Source organism: Xenopus laevis, chromosome 4L, assembly GCF_017654675.1.
Source record: "Xenopus laevis strain J_2021 chromosome 4L, Xenopus_laevis_v10.1, whole genome shotgun sequence".
Classification (NCBI taxonomy): Eukaryota; Metazoa; Chordata; class Amphibia; order Anura; family Pipidae; genus Xenopus; species Xenopus laevis.
Window position 1 is genome coordinate 134,845,926 of NC_054377.1, and position 20,829 is coordinate 134,866,754.

At 44.9% G+C, this 20,829-nt stretch overlaps 1 protein-coding gene across 1 annotated transcript in view; it reads left to right on the forward strand.

Moving 5' to 3' along the window:
- The window catches only part of kbtbd12.L (kelch repeat and BTB (POZ) domain containing 12 L homeolog), a 64,496-nt gene that overhangs the window by 20,819 nt on the left and 22,848 nt on the right, over positions 1-20,829 (forward strand). Inside the window, exon 5 of the mRNA XM_018257135.2 lies at positions 5,338-5,535. Within this exon, the coding sequence (XP_018112624.2) occupies positions 5,338-5,535 (198 nt within the window). The remainder of the gene's footprint in view (positions 1-5,337; positions 5,536-20,829) is intronic.

Below are 20,829 nucleotides of genomic sequence, written 5' to 3' on the forward strand. Positions count from 1 at the left end.
TTGCCTCTGCTTCTGGGGCCCATCCAAGACTCTCTGAATCAGCTCAGTCATTACTGAAACAATACCATTATTTTTAGTGCATCCTGCGAATAGAATTGCTGGCCTGAGAGAGAAAGCAGAACTGAGCCCAGAATGCACTGGAGAAGGGAGCCATACTTATTAACAATGGGCCTGGCTGGCAATAACAGGTGCTTCACTGGGGCCCCCTGCTGCTCCCTATGCCTGGACTGCCAACTGAATTATAGCATGTGCTAGAGGGTTTAAAAACTACAAAAAAACAGAAGAAAATGCATCCAATCTAGGGATTTTGCAAGCTAACCGTAAGCATCTCTTAGACATGGGAGTTACCCCATGGAGTTGGTTTGCACCATGCTAAAGCCATACAGAACTCAGTAGCATTGTAGGTTGCTGCATATTTCACAAACAGTTTGCAGCAGTTAAAGAGACAGCACCATAACATGATTTTTTATAATCCCATGTACATTTCTACACAATCTTATTAGCTGTTGAGATGTTCCTCTTGAAGCTCCTAAGACTCCAAAATCGAATTGAGCCCTACATGATGTATCATTATCTGTGATTGTGTTCCTCTTTATCGGGGCCAAGGTTAACTGTGCTACTAGACCAGTGTTCCCCAGTCTTTTTACCCGTGAGCCACATTCAAACGTAAAATGAGTTAAGGAGCAACACAAGCATGAAAATGTCCCTGTGGGTGCCAAATAATGGCCGTGATTGGCTGTTTAGTAGCCCCTATGTGGACTGGCAGATAGTATAAGTTGAGGTCTACCAATGCAAACACTTACAATTTAGCAACACCCTTATACATGGTGTCTAAATATTTGGACCTACCAACTCAGTAGAAACATTTAGGGGGGTCCCAACCAATACCCAAACTTATAACCAATTGAAGGGCTGATGGCTGGGCAACATTGAATGTAGACACACTGTTTCTGTCTCCATCTTGCCTCATCTTATCCTATACCTGTTATCTCCAGCTTTCCTTCCTACACCCTCTGCTCTCAGGGCCCCACAATATGCAGTTTTTGCACTCTCCTAAAGAGAAGTAGAAATTTCTGCCATGCCTTGTGTAATATTTAATTCGTTCTCGTGTTGAATTAAAAGAATACAGAATGGCAGGTTCAGGTCAGGCGCTTCACAATGGCTATTCCAGGAGAGAAAATAGCCTGTGGGCTGACAGTTTCATTCAAGGGATCAAATGGGAAATGTGAGAATAAGAATAGGTCAGGACAGTTTGGTTCATTTCTATCCAACAATTAGTTTACAGTGCAGATGCCAGAAGACAGTGTGGGTGCAATTGTACACGGATTCCCTGAAGAGAGTGTGGGTGTGATGGTACGTGATTTCTCTCAAGACAAGGATCAATAAAGGAGAAATACATTTTATTCCTCAGATACTCTCTAGACAGTTCAGTACAGCTGTGGTTTCGACCCAATTTCAGTCTTGAATGAGATCAAACTCAGATCAAAGTTAGGTCACTGCAATATAGGATGTTGCTCAAGAAGTGGGTACCATGGGCAATTACCCTAATCATATTCCAGCTGTCATTGTCATTGAGAGAGTTGTAGTTTAACAACTGCTGGAAGGTCAAAGTTTAATTGTAGTAGAGCAATTGTAATTGTAGGAAAAATTGTAGGAAAAACAGCAGATATGTTTTGGTTAGTCCTAGGTGCCTTATAAACTGCTTTGGGCAGGGGCTTTGTTGTGCTAAACATTCTGGCAAAGTGAATTTGGTGATACTGCACTTGTTGGTGGACCCAATGGGCACTTCAGGGCAATACTGCCAATAGGCTGCATGACCAATCATGGCAAGCAATGGCGGTGGTGTTGATGTGATTGAACAGATATGGGGAGTAAGAACATGTTAAAATGTGTAATTTTATGCTAGGAAGGCTTTACTAAGTGACCCATTCCCTTAACCTATTTTCAAACCCGTTCTTACCGAGAACAGACCTGCAAACTGACCCACCAACAAGGCAAGGAAGATGGAAGACGTGCTGAAGACTTTCAAATTGTTCACATTGAATACATTTTGTTCTGTGTTTTTTATTAGATCCCTTGGGCCCTATTCATTTCCAGGTTAAATTCCCTTTTAGGGCAGAGACACAATGGCGACTTCGGAAAACGAAGTACTCCAAGTGCCATCCCGCCGGCGATTTAGATTCTAGCCAGCGGGAAGGCACTGCTGGGAGATTAGTCGCCCCGAAGAAAAGGCGATTTGTCGCTGGGCGACTAATCTCCCTGAATCTCCACGTGTGTCCCTGTCCTTAAGTGCAAAAGTGAGGGTTATCCCATGACCTTGTACTGGATTGGATCCAACATGGTATCACAGCGCAGTAGAACCTCCACCTGCTCCAAATATACCCATCTCCCTCATGAACAACTCCCTTCTGGCTGCATCCCAGCTAATGCATATAGAAGCTTCAATATTTCCATTATCTGATTCGATTGAGATGACTTGCAGCATTCAGCCTGTTCCACAATTCCTGCAATATGAATGTCCCTCAGTATATACAGATCTATTTATATTTTCTGTTTACTTAAATAGCTACCAAGGTTTAAAAAAAATGCCTTCAGTGTCAACCCATATTCAATCTCTATTCTATTTTGCTTTTTTTTAGCTATTTTGTCAGAGAATTATTTTCGGTTATTAAATCTGATTTCTCCAACATAAGGAACCCACTCAGGGGGAAACTTATAAAGACATGGTCTGTATTCTGTCAAAGGCATAGCCAGCCCTTCTTCTTTTCGTTCATATGATTTTCTTATTCTCTTTAAGCCAGCTACTGCTCCAGATATGATATAACCAAATATACACAAGATAAGAGCCACAAGTGGTCGTATTTAGACCTGGGATAGACCAGAAAGTGCACAAGCCCCACAGCAATTTGCATCTCAAGTGGAGAAGCAGCATGACTGGAGCCAAACAATATGGAGTTGGGATGGTGCCATGTTACTCAGTCACTACATCGGGTCTAACAGAAACCTATGAATTGAGGGTGGTTTTAGTAGGCCTGTTCTTATCTTCATCATTTATTTTGACAGTAAATATTTCCCTGCATGTTGATGGAGGATTGTATTTTCCTTCAATATCTTAGAAGCTTTCTCCATGTTTTTGAGACTATTACAATGGACGTTTATGTACAGGAATGAGTGGAATTTTACATTGGAACTGCTGCCTGCATAATGGCCGCTGGTAACAAGCCTTCAACAGTGTTTGGCCGGAGCAGACTCACATATTTTACATTCTACAAGCTCTGGAGGTCAGTCAGAGTTCAACATGGAGCTCAGTCTGCTCTCTGGGCCCAAATGCTGGCCATTTTATACCATCAAGCTGACTGACTGTAGTGGAGACCAACTGCAGCTTTCCGGCTCTACAGGGAGTCCCTGTGTTTTGGTATTTGTCCCTAAAAAAGTCAAACTTTTAGAAATACAGACTACGCAAAGACCTTTCCAAGTTCCTATATTGTTAGAAAGGGGTGTTTAAAGGGGATGTATACCTGACTATTTTGTTTGCTTTAGCTATCCAAAGTAGGCACCCCAAGATGTAATGAAATTATCAAATGAAATTAATTCGCACCAGTCCAATATATGGTGACTATTGTGCAATTTCCTCTATTATTACACTGCAATCAAATGTGAAAAGGACAGATATGTAGCACTCTTTAGGTGCTTAGGGCTAGAAACAAAGTAATTTGGAGTGCAGAAGAACCATTAGGGCTCTGCCCCAAATGCCTAGGGGAAGACTATGTGTCCATGAGGCTCCAGACCTCCCTGACTGTTGCTCAAAGATCCTGAGAAGCCTCATCCGATCTCAGTGGAGAAGGGGACCCTACCAACCAAACTGAAGGAGGATATAAAGACCCTTGGCCCTATGTGTCTTCTGGCCAGGGGGCAGGAATAAAGGGGCTCTCCTTAGTTTCGTTGAGGGAGAGCTGAAGTCTCTGGATCATTTTAGAGCCCTGCACTGTGCAGCTGATTTTAGCTCAGAGCACTTCTTGAGGAATGAAATCATTGAGCTTTAAGCAACATTGCTATGGAAGGTATTTGTCCCAACACATAGGGCATATGTCCATTTCAAGGGCAATTGAAGAAGCAGCACAAGTACAGAACAATGCATTGCTTTATGTGACCAGCAGCTCAGTGCAATATAGGCAATGCAAGACTCTGCTGAGATTTGATAGGACACTGTTGGTACAAAGGTGATCCTTCTATATTAATATTATTACCCACACCTGATAATAAATTATAGCATAACAGCACAGCATGCTAAGAATTGCAGATCCACAGTTACTAGAGGGACCGGGTGCTTGGTGTCAATTTTAATGGCAATACATTGTTTAAAAATAAAATGATAGGTCCTAAAATATAAGACATTCCCATCTGCTTGGAATTTTTTTAAGAGGAGCTAAATATTATTTGTAGTAAATATTGCACAACTTATACGCAGTTTAGGGCTGGGGCATATCTGGAACAGCTTGCAACAAAAAGACAGAAATAAAACACTGCCATGAATTGACTTTTCTCTACAGATCCACTAACCCAAACAAATGAACTGCAAATTACATTCTAGGATACATCTAATTTAAAGATAGGAATCTCATATCAGTCCCAGAGGAGTTGTGTCGGTTAATAGCATTACTGAATCTGAAATAGCAAACTCGACTGACTCCTGCAGGACGCCATTATAGAGAAGCCATTGTGTTTCCATAAACGTTGATGGTGTGAAATTTACTTATGGTATAAGTATACTAAAGGCAGCCATACATGGGCCGATCCTGTACAGTACCCAAGGCTAATCAAAAGGTTGAGGGGCTATACATGATATGACCGTAATTTTTTAATATATTTTTTATCAGTACATACATGCAACTTTGGGGCGACTATAGAAAACGCATTGTCGCGTGTGCATTAGCGCAGGCGACTTTTCATTGTAGCCTGTGGGGAAAAACGCTAAAGCAGTTCAGGGAGATAGTCGCTCAAAAGACGAGGCGATTAGTCGCCAGGTGACAAAATCTCCCTGATTCTCCTCGTGTGGACTAGCCCTTAGGGTTCCAAGTATATGTGCAAAATGCAAGAATTGATCTGTATCCCAAGGAAGTTGTTAAATACAGGTCTCCAATGCACCTCATACACTAAAGGAGCACCTTATGATAATAAATAAGCCTTATAGTATTGCCGGAGCTGTTTTCTAAGCAGTGGGGATGAATTTTGTTTGAACTTGTCATAATGTAAGTTACAACCGCTCACTTGGTAAATCAGATGGGCAACCACTGCTAAGACACTGCCTAACCAGAAGTATTTTTCCCTGATGGACAGGTGGCATTGGTTGTACTGGGCCAGACAGAGGCCAAGCAAGGAAGTGTCTAGATGCCGTGGAGATTTATAACCCAGATGGAGACTTCTGGAGAGATGGGCCTGCCATGCCTTACCCCCTGCTTTCACTAAGGAGTAACGCCAGCAGCGCCGGGACAGTAGAAGGAAAACTGTACGTCTGTGGAGGATTTCAAGGAGCAGGTAATAGCATTCATGAGTGGAGAAAGGCAAACCATTACTAATAGGTCTGAGATCTGGAATCAGGATCATAGATGAACACTGTTCCATATACTCTCTGGGTCTCCTTGGTATCACCATCCAGCAGACTAGGCAGGGATGCCTTTACCTCTTTGCCTGCTAATGACATAGGTGCAATTAGGCATCAAGCAAAGTATGGCAAAAATGTAGCGAACAGATTTTGGTGTTTAAATTCACACTACAGGAAAAATGCTTTGCCTAGTGCCCTTTACTCAGCCATTGCCCTTGAAGGGACATGAGGCAAAACAGACTTTGGGCAGCCACTTATTTATATGAGGTGTGACTGTGCAAACTTCAGCTGTTAACTACCACTCTCTGCACCCCCTAACACAGGGGTTCCCAAAAGGTAGATGGGGGTCTACCAGTAGACTGTTGATCAGTAGATCTGAAGACACTGTCCACAAACAGCTTGTCTAAATCACCCTCCTTGCTTTTCATTCAAATCATTATTATGTTAAGGTTACATAAGAAACAGTTTTTGTGAAATATAGAAATATATATTTTACATGAATCAGTTTTTAAGGAATACTTTCCATGGAACAGAATGCTAACAATGCTTTTATGGATGTAGATCATAATGGGACAACATCACTAAAAGTAGACCTTGCATTAGAAAAGTATGGGCACTACTGCCCTAACAGCTTTTGGCTGTCAGATTCTGTGAATTTGTACTTCAGTAACACTGAACGCCTGGAGATTGAGGATCTCTGATATAAAGTCTTATTGATGGCATCTTAAGCTGGCCATAGATGTTGAGATTTTTAAAAGATCCGATCCCCATCGTGAGACCACGATTTTCTCGGAATGATCGTACGATCATACGAATTGACCATCAACTAAAAAGACCAATTTGCCAGGAAAACAAAGGGGAGCTGCCTGCTTGGCCCTGCAAACATAGATAGATTGCACTGGGGCCGACAAAGATTTTTTGACTTGGCCGATCAATTTCCTGACAGATGTCGTAAGATGGGCGATCGTTCGATTCCCACTAACCGCACCATAATTTCGAAGGATTGGTCGGACTTCCCCAAAATCGGTCGTTCTGCAAGAAGAATCGTCGCGTCTATGGGGAGCTTTACCCTACTATTTCCTTCTTGCCCTACTGGCCCCAGACTATACTTCATATCCACCACTCTTTCTTTGTACAACTTCAGCCCTGAGCAGTCTTCCCAACTCTCTGGTTAATGTGAGGCACAGATAGGACAGCTCTGCTATGGGGCAGTTTCTCCCCCCCCAGTAATATTTAATAAGTAGTCGGCAAACTACAACCATAACAAGTTTGCTTTTGTGCACCTGTGTCGGATTGGGGTGTCCAGGTCACCCAGGGGCCCCCACCCCAATCGCAAGCTCCAGCTTCTACAAATGCCACCCCCTCCCCTGTCACGTACCATTTACCTTGCTTCTCCCTTGTGAACGCAATCAGGGGTGGGGGAGAGTGAGGAGAAGCAGTTTACGGCAAGGGGAGCAGGCTTGGGTCTTGAATGTCCTAAAGTAAAATTTGGGCTACTTCCAAATCTCTCCACATATAAGTCAGTTCAGTTCTGGATCCCCTTTACCTTTAGAGTCAACATTTTATCAGCCTATCCCCTTATCATAATAAAGATATGTTAAACATTGGCGTATCATCAGTGGGACAGCAAAGTGCTCACTCTATATCTCTTTATAACTCCCAGGAGTATCTGTGAGGCGTATATATACGCCCCAAAATCGCCCATGGAGTTCCTCCCTAAAGGTGGCCATACAACAATCGAAAAGATCTTTCCAAGAAAGATTGTTTGTTTCAATATTTCAATACACACGTATAGAGCTGAATCGTCAGATATACAGGTAGAAACAATAGAATTCTACCTATATCTGACGATTCAGCATTAACAATGGCCTTCAAAGGCATCCGATCAAAAATTTCCATCCAGCCCGATATTGAAGTCTTCTGCCGATATCGGTCGGCTCTTTTCCCACCATACATACACTGAATATCGTATGAAAATTCACAATATTATCGGTGCATCTATGGCCACCTGTTGGAGTCTATAGCAGGAAAATGCAAATAAGACAGACCTAACTGCTATGCTTATAGATAACTAAGCTACTGGCTAGGTAAGCCCTATAACTGCCTTAAAAAATAATACCATTTTTAATCATACTCAAATCGTTTTTGTAACATATGTATACACTATTATTTCTGTTGGATGAAGGATAGCACTTACAGCACATAAATACAAAAGTGATTATGTCCCTTTAACCTTCAGCAACCCCCTGAAATGCCATTATGTGGTTCAACTCTCTCAAAGGGATTAATTCTGCATTGCTCATCCCACTGCCCGCTGATAAAATTAGACTCTAAGCCCTCTCATTCTGCAGAGCAGTGGAATGAACACATCACGATAATCGGATTCTGGGCACAAGAGAAACAGCTTTTAGACCTCCGCTATGTGATCAAAGACAGAATCTGGCCCCTGATCTCATTGTATGGGGGGTTCAGATGGGGTTTTCTCTGATGGTCGTAGGTCAATGTTTAAGTTAGTTTAAAAGGGAAACGTGCATTCATTTTTATTATAACCCTATACAGCGCATATGTTTCTTTTCCTTGATGGGCAGTACGTGCTTCTATTTATCAGGCTGTGGGAAGCAATTTAAAAGGATTTCTCACCTTTAAATTAACTTTTTAGTATGACGTAGAGAGTGATATTCTGAGACAATTTGCAATTGGTTTAAATTTTTTATTATTTGCTGTTATTGAGTTATTTAGCTTTTTATTCAGCAGCTCTCCAGTTTGCAATAGCAGCCATCTGGTTGCTAGGGTCCAATTTACCATTGCAACCATGCATTGAGACTGGAATATGAATAGGAGAGGCCTGAATAGAAAGATGAGAAATAAAAAGCAGCAATAACAATAAATTTGTAGCCTTACAGAGCATTTGTTTTCTTAGATGGGGTCAGTGACCCTCATTTGAAAGCTGGAAAGATTTAGAAGCAAAAGGCAAATAATTAATAAGCTTTAAAAAATAAATAATGAAGACCATTTGAAAAGTTGCTTAGAATCAGCCATTCTATAACATACTAAACGTTAACTCAAAGGTCAACTACCCCTTAAACTTGGACATTTCTTTTCCTAATGTATTTTCCCATTGAAAATAAAGGCCTTCGGCAAAGGAAGTACAGAGTACCAAGGAATTAAGTTCCTTAGTTGACATAGCTGAAGAAACAGAGATAATTGAGACAAGGATATTGAAATGAAACAATGCCCTTTTCTTCTACGTCCCTCCATGTCAGTACACATGGGCATTGCCCCTCCCAGACCTGGAGGTAGGACCTATAACATAGCCAATCAAAATTAATCATGACCTATAAGACCACATGACTTCCTCCTCACCACAGTTATTTTTTGTCCTACTGGACAGGGAGGTAGGATCTCCCTCCTCACTTTTTATTTTTTGTTGAATTTTGAGAGAAATCAAACACAGTTTTTGTTTTTCTTTTTGTTTATTTATTTATTTATTTTTTACCTCTGTGTAGACACAGAGGGATGATTCCCAGGTAATGGAGAAGATTTTACCTGATGCCTCAAGACGCATAATCTGTAAATTATCGCTTATTGGGAAGAAATGCAGGTGTGGGCATATCCATGGTCCTAGCCCTGTGCTAAAATAGCCCCCCTGCTATATGCCCAGCGAGGCACAAGATTAAATCTAGTGCTTTTTGGAAAGAGACACAGTTGTGGGCTTCCCACATTATTACCTGTGAGCCTTTTGTTTTTTCTTCTGTATTTTTATTTATTTATTTATTTATTTTTGCTTATTTTTTACCTCTGTGTGGACACAGAGGGATGATTCCCAGGTAATGGAGAAGAATTTACCTGATGCCTCAAGACGCATAATCTGTAAATTATCGCTTATTGGGAAGAGGTGCAGGTGTGGGCATACCCATGGTCCTAGCCCTGTGCTAAAACAGCCCCCCTGCTATATGCCCAGCGAGGCACAAGATTCAATCTAGTGCTTTTTTGGGAACAGACACAGGTGTGGGCTTCCCACATTGTTACCTGTGAGCTTTTTGGACTCCCCTTTTATTTTGAGTTATGTGAGACTTTACAGAACTCTACAGAACTTCTGCAAAAGGGCCTTGGGTATGCATATGGGCTAGTTATAACAGCCTGAAGCTGGTGAGTATGATTCTTCATTATCTACTGTGTGTAGTGCACTGGGAAGTCTGCATGCTAATTAGCTAATTATGTCCCTCAGCTGAGAGCTATTGGGGCTTTGGCTGGAGTTTCCATCCAGCTAATTAGCCACTCTGATAAGGTGCAGGTGTGCCTTCGCCCCGTTTTGCTATTGCTGTTTAATATTTTAAGCCTTGTATGGGTGACCCTGCATCCTCTGTGCAGACACAGAAGTTATATTGGCACCTCCAGGAAGGGCTAGAGGTTGCACTGCTCAAGTAGTATGGCACCTCCTTCCTTCTTATGAGTCTGCTCTTAACAAGCAGTGTTCCACCTGGATATTCCTGCTGACAAGCCTGAGCTATCTGGTAAGGTGCCTGTGTTCCCCTGACTTCTTGTATTATCTGAAGTCTTATGTTGTGAGCTGGCGTCCTCTGTGCAAAATACAGTATTGGCTCTTGCTATACTTTAAGTACTGGCTGGTGAATCCCTCTGCCTAAGCAGTGTGGTACCTGAATCCAGAGATTTTGATTTCTCAGTATCCATTGTGTATTTGAAACATTAATTTCACTGGGAAGTCTGCATGTTAATATGCTTAATATGTCCCTCAGCTGAAAGCTATCAGGGCTTTGGCTGGAGTTTCCATCAAGCTAACTAGTCACTATCTGGTAAGGTGCAGGTGTTCCTTTGGCCCATTTGCTATTGCTGTTTAATATTTTAAGTTTTGTATGGGTGAACCTGCATCCTCTTGGCTGACACAGTGGTTATATTGGCTCATGTGCTCAAGCAGTATGGCACCTCCTTCCTTTCTTATGAGTCTGCTCTTAACAAGCAGTGTTCCACTGGCATGGATATTCCTGCTGACAAGTCGGAGCTATCTGGTAAGCTGCCTGTGTTCCTTCTTATATTATATGAAGTCGTATGTTGTGAGCTGGAGTCCTCTGTGCAAAATGCAGTTACACAAGGTACTAAGTCTGCATGTTAATAAGCTAATTATGTCCCTCAGCTGAAAGCTATCCGGGTTCTTGCTGAAGTTTCCAACCTGCGGACTTTTCATTGCTATCAGGTAATGTGCAGATACTCCTCAGTTTGCTTCTGTTGTTTCTATTGTCCTCTGTGCAGACACAGAGGTTATATTTGCCTTTTATTACACTGGGTGCTTGCAGGGTTGGCTGGAGGCTTGCACTGTTGAAGCAGTATGGTAGCCCCTTCCTTACATTGAGTCTGCTCAGTGCTGTAACCTGATGTCATCCAGAGGTTGTGCTTTTTTTTACCAATACGTATTGAAATTGCTCTTTATTTGGGCCTCATGGGTCCCTATACCTTTTGGGCCCACCTGCAGCCGCAGGGTCTGCTTCCTCTTTAGTTACGCCCCTGAGTCTGCTCCTTAGAAGCAGTCTGCCACCAAGGATCTGTCTGGATTATTCCTACTGTCTAGCGCATATTATCTGGTTAGGTGCCTGTATTCCTCTGACTTCTTGTATAGTTGTCATCTGAGGTCTTAGGTTTGTGAGCCCGAGTTCTCTTTCGCAGACACAGTAGGCAAGTGTGCTCTTATTACACCTGGTATTTCCAGGACCGGCTAGGGGTTTGTTCTGCTGTAGCAGCATTGTACCCCATTTTTTCCTATGATGTTTCCACACTTAACAGGCAGTGTTCTGAGTTATATGGTGTCTTTTTGTGTGATGTAAGCCTTCTCTTAGATATTCTATTCCCATCTGGTGGCTTTTGTTGGGAGCTCAGTTGTTGTTATACTACATCTACTGAGTTTTTGTGACTGTAGGTTTCCCTTCTTTAATTGTTGGTAGATTAAAGGGCACTTACTGTTATGTCTATTGGCACCTTAACATGCTTGAAGCCAGCTTGTAGTCTATGGCCCTTTGTGTGGCCTCGGGCATCTCGCCAGGGAGCTGGGTTTGTGTGGCCTCTAGCTTTCATTATGGCCCTTGGCTTGGGTTAGAGCCCTTGTTTTGGTCCATGGCTTTTTACCATGGTCCTCGGCTCCTGGGTCTGCTGGCCTTTTACAAGGGCCCTTGTTCTGCTGGCCTGTTGCATGAGCCTTTGGCTCATGTGGTCTTTTACCCTTGGCACATTTGTTTGGTTGTCCTTTACCTGGGTTATTATGGCTGCGGGCCTGTTTTCATGGCCCTTAACTTAGGTGCTTGCTTGCCTTTTACCAGGGTTCTTGGGCTGTTGGCCTTTTCTGTGGCCCCTGGCTAAGGTGGCCGCTAGTTTTTATTATAGTCCTTGTGGGCTTGTGGCTGCCAGTCTTGGCTGTGACCTATGGTGCATAGGTCACCAGCCAGGCTGTGGTGGCTGATAGGCATGGTTACTATTCTTGCTGTGGCCCATGGTGGGCATGTCTGTTTGCCTTGTGGCAATCCTTGGCAGGACAACAGCCATTGGTTTTGTCTTGTCTGCAATCCTTGCAGGTATGGTTCTGGTTACACCAGCAGTAGGCATGATTGACTATTTGGTTGGATCTAGCATGGGTTGTACCATCAGCTGGTGTTTGCTCTGAGTTTCACAGCCCATAGCTAATTTTGTTGCTGATTGGTATTCAGCAGCTGATGTTGGTCATATGTTGGCTTACAGCTAACCTTTTCTTCTGCCTTACATGCATTGTTTTTGGTCTTGTATGCCACTGCTTATTATCAATAAGGCTGGCTTGTGGACCAGGGTTTTGCAAGTTCAACAACTGACGTGCTCCGTTGTTGCATGTATGGAAATTGACTTTTGTGTCAGGTGCCAGTGCAGTTGGTTACCTTGTCCCTAAGGGTGGCATTCACAATAGCTGGCTTATTTACTATTGCTTGTGTATTCGAATTCCACTCTGTTTTTTTGCAAACACTTCAGCTGACGGGCATCTTGGCCTGCTAGTGTGACAATGGCCTTGCACATCTATGTTGGAATACATAATAGCTGGCTGGTCCACCACTGGTTGCATGTATGGTGGCTGGCTCTCTGCCAGTGGATTGTGCATCATTGCTGGTTGGTACCAGTTTTTGTAGGCTATAAGCTTCTGGCATGCCTGATTTTGGATTGTGATCCCAGCTGTTGGCTGGTTCAGTAGCTTCTATGTATGGTCACAGGTTTGGTTGAGTTTTTGCATAAACTGTAGCATTGTGCAGCTTGAGCTGTAGTGGCCTCGGCTTTTGTGGGTGTTTTCTAGAACTGTAATTGGCTTGGGTCCCATTGCTTGCTTGTGTAGCAGTTGGCTGGGGCAACAGCATAGCTTACTGGTAGATGGCTTTAAGTCACATTGGTTGGTTCAGCAGCTTATCCTTGTGCTGTTGTATACACAGTTTAGATTTGGTGGTTGGTGGAGCTACTGGGCGGTACCAGCTTGGCTCTACAATGGTTACAATGATATGCTGATTTATGATAACCCAGAGTTGGTGTTCATTTAGTTAAGTCTTCATTAGGTATTATTAGCATGGAGTTAGTGGATCTTGGACTGATCTCTGGTGTAGAGGTGTCAGGGAGCCGGGAGCTCCCTCCAGGGAGGTAGTCGGGATCAAGGAGGAAGCCTTCTTGAGGGTGCAAGGTCGCGGTGTCCAAGGGGTTAATCCAGAGAGTAGTCAGAATCCAGGCAAGAGTTCAGGGGCAGGCAGATAACAGCAAAGTCCAAAGGCCAGGCAGGGGTCAAGGATAATAATCAGGATCAGGATAAGGAATAATAGCACACAGGGAACCCAGGAAATACTTAGGGCAAGGTTTCCTATACTTGGGCGCCATCCTGGCATCTAAACAGGCTTTTTATTTGAATTTGGCGCCTTAATGACGTCATTGACGTCCTTGCGCCGACGTCGGCGCACTGACGTCATCGCGCCGGCGCCGCTTACCCACGTGGCGGCCATGGGCGCCGCCATCTTGGGAGCGACGCCGGCAGGAGAGGACGCGCCGCCCGGAGCTCCTGGGCCTGCTCCGGGCGGCGATCGTTACAGTACCCCCCCTTCACGGGGGGCCTCCGGACCACCAGGACTTGGCTTCTGGGGAAACTTGGAATGGAACTCCCTCACCAGACGAGGAGCATGGACATCAGAGTATCCTTCCCAGGAGCATTCTTCAGGGCCAAAGCCCTTCCACTTGATGAGGTACTGAAGAGACCCCCTGGAGATTCTGGAGTCAAGGATCTTCTCCACTTCATATTCTTGTTGACCATCCACAGAGATAGTAGGAGGAGGAGGCTGGACAACAGAAAAGCGGTTGGAGGTAGCGGGTTTCACCAAGGAGACATGAAACACGTTGGGAATTCGCATCTCAGGAGGAAGCTGAAGTCTGACAGCCACAGGATTGATCACCTCCAGGATGGAAAAAGGACCTACGAACCTCGGACCCAACTTAGGAGATGGTACCTTCAACCGAATGTTCCTGGAAGACAACCAGACTTTATCACCGACCTTGTAGGGAGGAGAGGGTCTACGTCTACGATCTGCAAACGTCTTAAGAACCAGAGCACTCTTCTCCAGACTGGACTTGGTTGCGGCCCAAATAGCAGACATGTGGGCTGCATGGTCATCAGCGGCCGGAACATCGGACAACACAAAGTCTTGTGGGAAGGCTTGAGGATGTTGACCATACACCGCCATAAATGGGGACCTTCCAGTGGAAGTGTGGCAGGCATTGTTATGAGCAAATTCCGCCCACGGGAGGAGATCAGACCAATCATCTTGACAAAGGGAAACGTGGTTCCTCAAGAACTGTTCCAGGGCTTGGTTGACACGTTCAGCTGCCCCATTCGTCTGCGGGTGGTATGCAGATGAAAACTGAAGAACAATTCCCAGGTCTTTGCATAGGGAACGCCAGAACTTGGCAGTAAACTGTGTGCCTCTATCGGAGACGATCTCCACCGGGAAACCATGCAGGCGGAAGATGTACTGGATAAATAGCTGGGACAACTCCACCGCAGAGGGCAACTTCTTCAGAGGGATGAAATGGGCCATTTTGGAGAAACGATCAATGACAACCCAGATCACCGTGTTCCCACAGGAGGGAGGAAGTTCGACAATGAAGTCCATGGACAGGTGGGTCCAGGGACGGGAAGGAACTGGCAAGGGCTGTAGTAACCCACTGGGGCGGGAGTGGCTTGACTTAGATGTGGCACAAACATTACAAGCAGCAACAAAGTCTTTCACATCTTTGCGGATATCAGGCCACCAGACCAGGCGTCGTAAGAGTTCAAGAGTTTTAGCTGGGCCAGGGTGTCCGGCTTGCCTGGAGCAATGGGTCTGTTGCAGGATAGGCAGACGCAGCTCAGGAGGAACAAATGCCATCCCAATGGGAGTACCGGAAGGAGCAGAAGACTGACCAGCCAGGATTTGGTCGGCAAACTGTGGATACAGGGAGGCAATAATCTTGACTGGAGGGATGATTGGCTCTTGTCTCTCAGGAGAGCGGTCCACCGGAGTGAAGCTACGAGACAAGGCATCGGCCTTCCGATTCTTGGAGCCTGGGCGATAAGTCAAGATAAAATTAAATCGAGAGAAGAAGAGAGCCCACCTTGCCTGTCTGGGGTTTAGCCTCTTGAGGGACTGGATGAACTCGAGATTCTTATGATCGGTGTAAATCTGAACAGGAATCAGAGAACCCTCCAAGAGGTGACACCATTCTTCAAGGGCGAGTTTAAGAGCCAAGAGTTCTCGGTTCCCGACATCGTAGTTCTGCTCTGCGGACGAGAACTTCTTGGAGAAATAAGCACAGGGGTGCAACTTCCCATCAGCGGGGTGTCTCTGAGACAGGATGGCTCCGGCTCCGACTTCAGAAGCATCAACTTCGATGCAGAAGGGTAGTTCAGGATTGGGGTGTCGGAGGACAGAAGCGGACGTGAAGGCCTCTTTCAAGGACTGAAAAGCATCAATGGCAGATGGAGGCCACAAGCTGGGTTTACCCCCTTTCCGGATGAGGGCCAGGATAGGTGCAATGCGGGAAGAGAACCCCCGGATGAACTGCCGATAGTAATTAGCAAATCCGATAAATCTCTGGATTGCCTTGGTACACAGCGGGAGAGGCCACTCCTGGATGGCAGACACTTTCACGGGATCCATCTCAAATCCCTCAGGAGAGATAATGTATCCTAGGAAGGGGATCTTAGACACCTCGAAGACGCACTTCTCCAACTTGGCGAAGAGAGAGTTCTTCCTCAAACGAGAGAGTACCTCCTTCACCTGGGAGCGATGGCTTTCTAGGTCTTTAGAAAAGATCAGGATGTCGTCCAGGTACACGACTACGAACCTTCCTAGGAGATCCCGGAACACATCGTTAACAAACTCCTGGAAGACGGCAGGGGCATTGCAAAGGCCAAAGGGCATAACGAGATATTCATAGTGCCCGTCACGAGTGTTGAAAGCCGTCTTCCATTCATCACCCTCACGGATGCGAATGAAGTTGTACGCCCCACGGAGATCCAACTTAGTGAAGATTTTAGCCCCCTTCAATTGGTCAAAGAGTTCGGCAATCAAGGGCAAGGGATACCGGTTCTTAACCGTAATCTTATTAAGACCCCGGTAGTCGATGCAAGGACGAAGGCCTCCATCCTTCTTTTCCACGAAGAAGAATCCAGCCCCGGCAGGAGAGGTAGAAGGGCGAATAAACCCCCGCTGAAGATTTTCTTGGATATACTGCTTCATAGCAGTGGTCTCCGCTGGAGAGAGAGGATAAGTACGACCTCTAGGGGGCATGGTTCCAGGCAGGAGATCGACAGGACAATCGTATTGTCGATGTGGAGGAAGGAATTCTGCAGACTTCTTACAGAACACATCAGCGAATTCCTTGTAAAAGGGGGGTAGAGTCTTCAGATCAGACAAAGAGATATTCACCCTCCGGAGGGGTTCAGCAGGAAGGCAGTGCTGCTGGCAAAATGGGCTCCAACGGGAAATCTGTCCTGCGGACCAATCAATGGAAGGATTATGCAGGCGCAGCCAAGGAAGACCCAACACAACTGGAACGGATGGGCAGGAAATAATTAGGAACGAAAGTCTTTCTTTATGCAATGTCCCAACCTGCACAGGCAATTCCCCAGTCGTCATGGAGATAAATTCAGCCTCCAGGGGTCTGTCGTCAATGGCTGTGACTCGGAGAGGAGTAGACAATGGGAATAAGGGAACTTCCAAGTGTTTGGCGAACAGAGCGTCCATGAAGTTCCCCGCAGCTCCAGAGTCAATGAAAGCAGAGCCAACAATAGTCTTAGTGGCTAGGCGAATCTGTAAAGGAAGGAGAAACCTGTGAGTGTTCTCTTGAGACTTTGGAGTAGTGCCCCCTACATGTGTTACCCTAGATATACCTCGGGGAACAGAACTCGTGGGCTTCGCTGGACAAGAATTCACAAAATGAGACTGTCCGCCACAATACAGACATAAGCCAGCCATTCGTCTACGGAGTCTTTCTTGTTCGGAGAGACGAGCCCTTCCAACCTGCATCGGTTCCTCCGGAGGAGAAGGAGGAGCTTGAGCAGCTGGAGTTTGCAAGAGAGGTCTCTGGAAGCGAGGTGCCAACACGGGTTGAAATCGTTTACAATGCTCCCTCTCTACTTGATGCTCTCTGAGACGAGTGTCCACTTTAATGGACAGTGCAATCAGATCTTCCAGCAGATCAGGGAACTCCCTGGAGACAAGATCATCTTTAATGCGAATAGACAGACCTTGATAGAATACGGCCTTATAGGCATCGTCATTCCAGGAAGTTTCAGCCATCAAAGTTCTAAAGTCAATAGCATAGTCACTGACGCTGCGGTTTCCCTGTCGGAGTTGCAGGAGACGAGAAGGAGCATTAGTGACCCGACCCGGGGCATCAAACACAGTACGGAATGTTTGCAGAAAAGCCTTGGCATCAAAAGTCAGTGGAGAATTCTTCTCCCAAAGAGATGTTGCCCACTCAAGCGGTTTGCCCACCAAACGAGACATTACATACCCCACCTTGGAACGTTCATTGGGGAAGTGCGAGGGTTGAAACTCGAACTGGATCTGGCACTGTGTAGCAAAACCTCTGCAGGCCTGTGGGTCCCCACTGAAGCGAGGAGGAGGCGGAATACGAGGCTCACCAGACGAGAAACTTGTGTTAGATGAGACGTCCGCCAAGGGAGGATTTGCAGCCGCTTGGGAAGCAGGAGGCGCTGGAGGCACTCGGGAGAGAAGGGTATCGAGTGCCTGTGCAATGTGGTACTGCTGGGCTTCATATTCCTCCATGCGGGATGCCAGTCCGCGGAGCGCTCGTCCGACATCAGGCGTAGCTTCCTCAGTAGGATCCATGGCCCAAGTATAATGTCAGGGAGCCGGGAGCTCCCTCCAGGGAGGTAGTCGGGATCAAGGAGGAAGCCTTCTTGAGGGTGCAAGGTCGCGGTGTCCAAGGGGTTAATCCAGAGAGTAGTCAGAATCCAGGCAAGAGTTCAGGGGCAGGCAGATAACAGCAAAGTCCAAAGGCCAGGCAGGGGTCAAGGATAATAATCAGGATCAGGATAAGGAATAATAGCACACAGGGAACCCAGGAAATACTTAGGGCAAGGTTTCCTATACTTGGGCGCCATCCTGGCGTCTAAACAGGCTTTTTATTTGAATTTGGCGCCTTAATGACGTCATTGACGTCCTTGCGCCGACGTCGGCGCACTGACGTCATCGCGCCGGCGCCGCTTACCCACGTGGCGGCCATGGGCGCCGCCATCTTGGGAGCGACGCCGGCAGGAGAGGACGCGCCGCCCGGAGCTCCTGGGCCTGCTCCGGGCGGCGATCGTTACAAGAGGTGACTCCGGTCAACACTGGTTTGAGCTGCTTCCATTAAGATGCAGGACCAGGCTAATGTGGGCCAAGTCTTTTTAGGGCCACTTGCTATTGCTGAGGATCGTGTATTTCTCCAGCACTGGTGATAGATGCATTCAAGTTGTGTTTAGTTTCTGATCTGATTGATTTCCTGGTGGTTTCTAGGGTGTTTTAGTTCTGAGATGGCTATTGCCATCATTCTGGTTTTGTCCTAGGCACCTTTTTTGTTTTAACAGTTGCAGGATTTTTGTTCTTCCCTAGGTGGGGTTTTGTCAGATAACCATATTGCAGGTATCCCTCTAGTCACTGAGGGAACCTTTTTAAACAGAATATGTTTATTCTTAATCTGCAATGCTTGATCCTCAAGTACCGGTCTCTGTAATTTTGTGGTTGATTTTGTAGCTCTTGTTAATCGTTTACCATGTCCTAGGACATGTTGTTATTGTGCCTTTTATCTACCCTTTTCAGGAGATATACATTTATCAGCTCCCCTGTTGGATGGATGTGATGCTGGCCTTTTCTCAGGGCCTCCTTAGCATCAGTTTGGTTTTTGCATTATGTTGGTTATTCCCACCCCTTGTTTTCGGTGCATGGCTTGGTAGATCCCATGTGTACTGACATGGAGGGACGTAGAAGAAATAGAGAATTTTACTTACCTACTTGACGTAAATTCCTTTTCTTCAAGTCCCGACATGTCAGTACAGGGTTTCCCATCCCAATTATTTATTTTGGTTACTGTACTGCTATGGCAAAAGTATAACTGTGGTGAGGAGGAAGTCATGTGGTCTTATAGGTCATGATTCATTTTGATTGGCTATGTTATAGGTCCTACCTCCAGGTCTGGGAGGGGCAATGCCCATGTGTACTGACATGTCGGGACTTGAAGAAAAGGAATTTACGTCAAGTAGGTAAGTAAAATTCTCTATTTCCAATGACCGGCTCGATTGTAGTGCGATGATATCTTTACACACAGACTTAAAGGACCTCCATACCATTATTCTTTTATCTGTATTTATCTAAACAATGCACATTTTAACACATATAATTATTTCCCTTTTGCTTAGTTTGAAATCATTTCTGTAAATGCCTTACAAGTTTGCAGTTTTGAGTAATACTTAATTGTTCCCAAATACTGTAGCTTGGCCGTAAGCTTTATCCCCTCCCATAGCCCTCCTGTATTGCTACAATTCCATTCCATTGCTTGTGAACATGGCAAGGTCTGACATAACCGGGGATGTTGTCAGCCAAAATAGTCTGTAATAGGAGAACAAGCTCAGCAATAAAGAACATATAAGTATGTTTGTAGTCTGTACAGACATTTAAGTATGAAACTAGGTCATCCTAGTTTTTTTTCTGTAATAAAACCAACTGCGGGAAATGTAATGGTATAGTAATGGTGGGAACCTAGCTGCTAAAAATATATGATATAAGTGTTCCCATAAAAGAGGATGCACTTTGATAATACAATAATGTCATACATGTAGTTTTCATTTAAGATCTAGCACAAGGTCACTTAACTCTATCCCCCGTTGCTATATATACATTATATAATTATGTGTCATTCTAAATCACCATCTTCTCCTGACCGTAGCATCTCTGTGAAGATCCTTTCAAAGACAGATTTTTTTTTTTTTTTTTTAAAGTGCTTTACTGGATGAATTCTTGGAACCCAATGGTAGTGACTGAGTGGTTCTTGTTGTGAATGCACAACTCCCTGTATTTTATTATAAGCCAATATAATTAAGGGGAGTTGCGCATTCACCGGAACCACTCAGTCATGACCATTGGGAGCCAAGAATTCATCCAGTAAGGTATGTTAGCAAAATCTGCCATTTTTCTAGTACCATCATCATCATCATCCATGACCCCACAATGGGCAGAATTCAATGGGATACTCTACAACAGGGCCCCAAGCACTATATCCCAAGAACCACAGCACGTGAGAGTTGGCCGATGAGGAGGAAGGAGAAAGTCAAAAAATATTTGATAATTTATGAATTATATGAAACATTTAAGGAAAAACTTTAAGAAAGAGTAATCCTACCCCTGAAATAGAAGTGATAGGTAGATTTTGCCTCTTTGGATCAGTTACATAGTAACTTAGGTTATAAAAATTGCACATATCCATTGAATTCAGCCTTTTATGTCTATATATAACCTGCCTAACTGCTAGTTGATCCAGAGGAAGGCAAAACACCCATTGAAGCCTCTCCACTTTGCCTCAGAGTGGGAAATAATTCCTTCCTGTCTCCAAAATGGCAATTGGACAAGTCCCTGAATCAATTTGTACTATGAGCTATTTTCCATAACTCTGCATTTTCTCAATTGAAT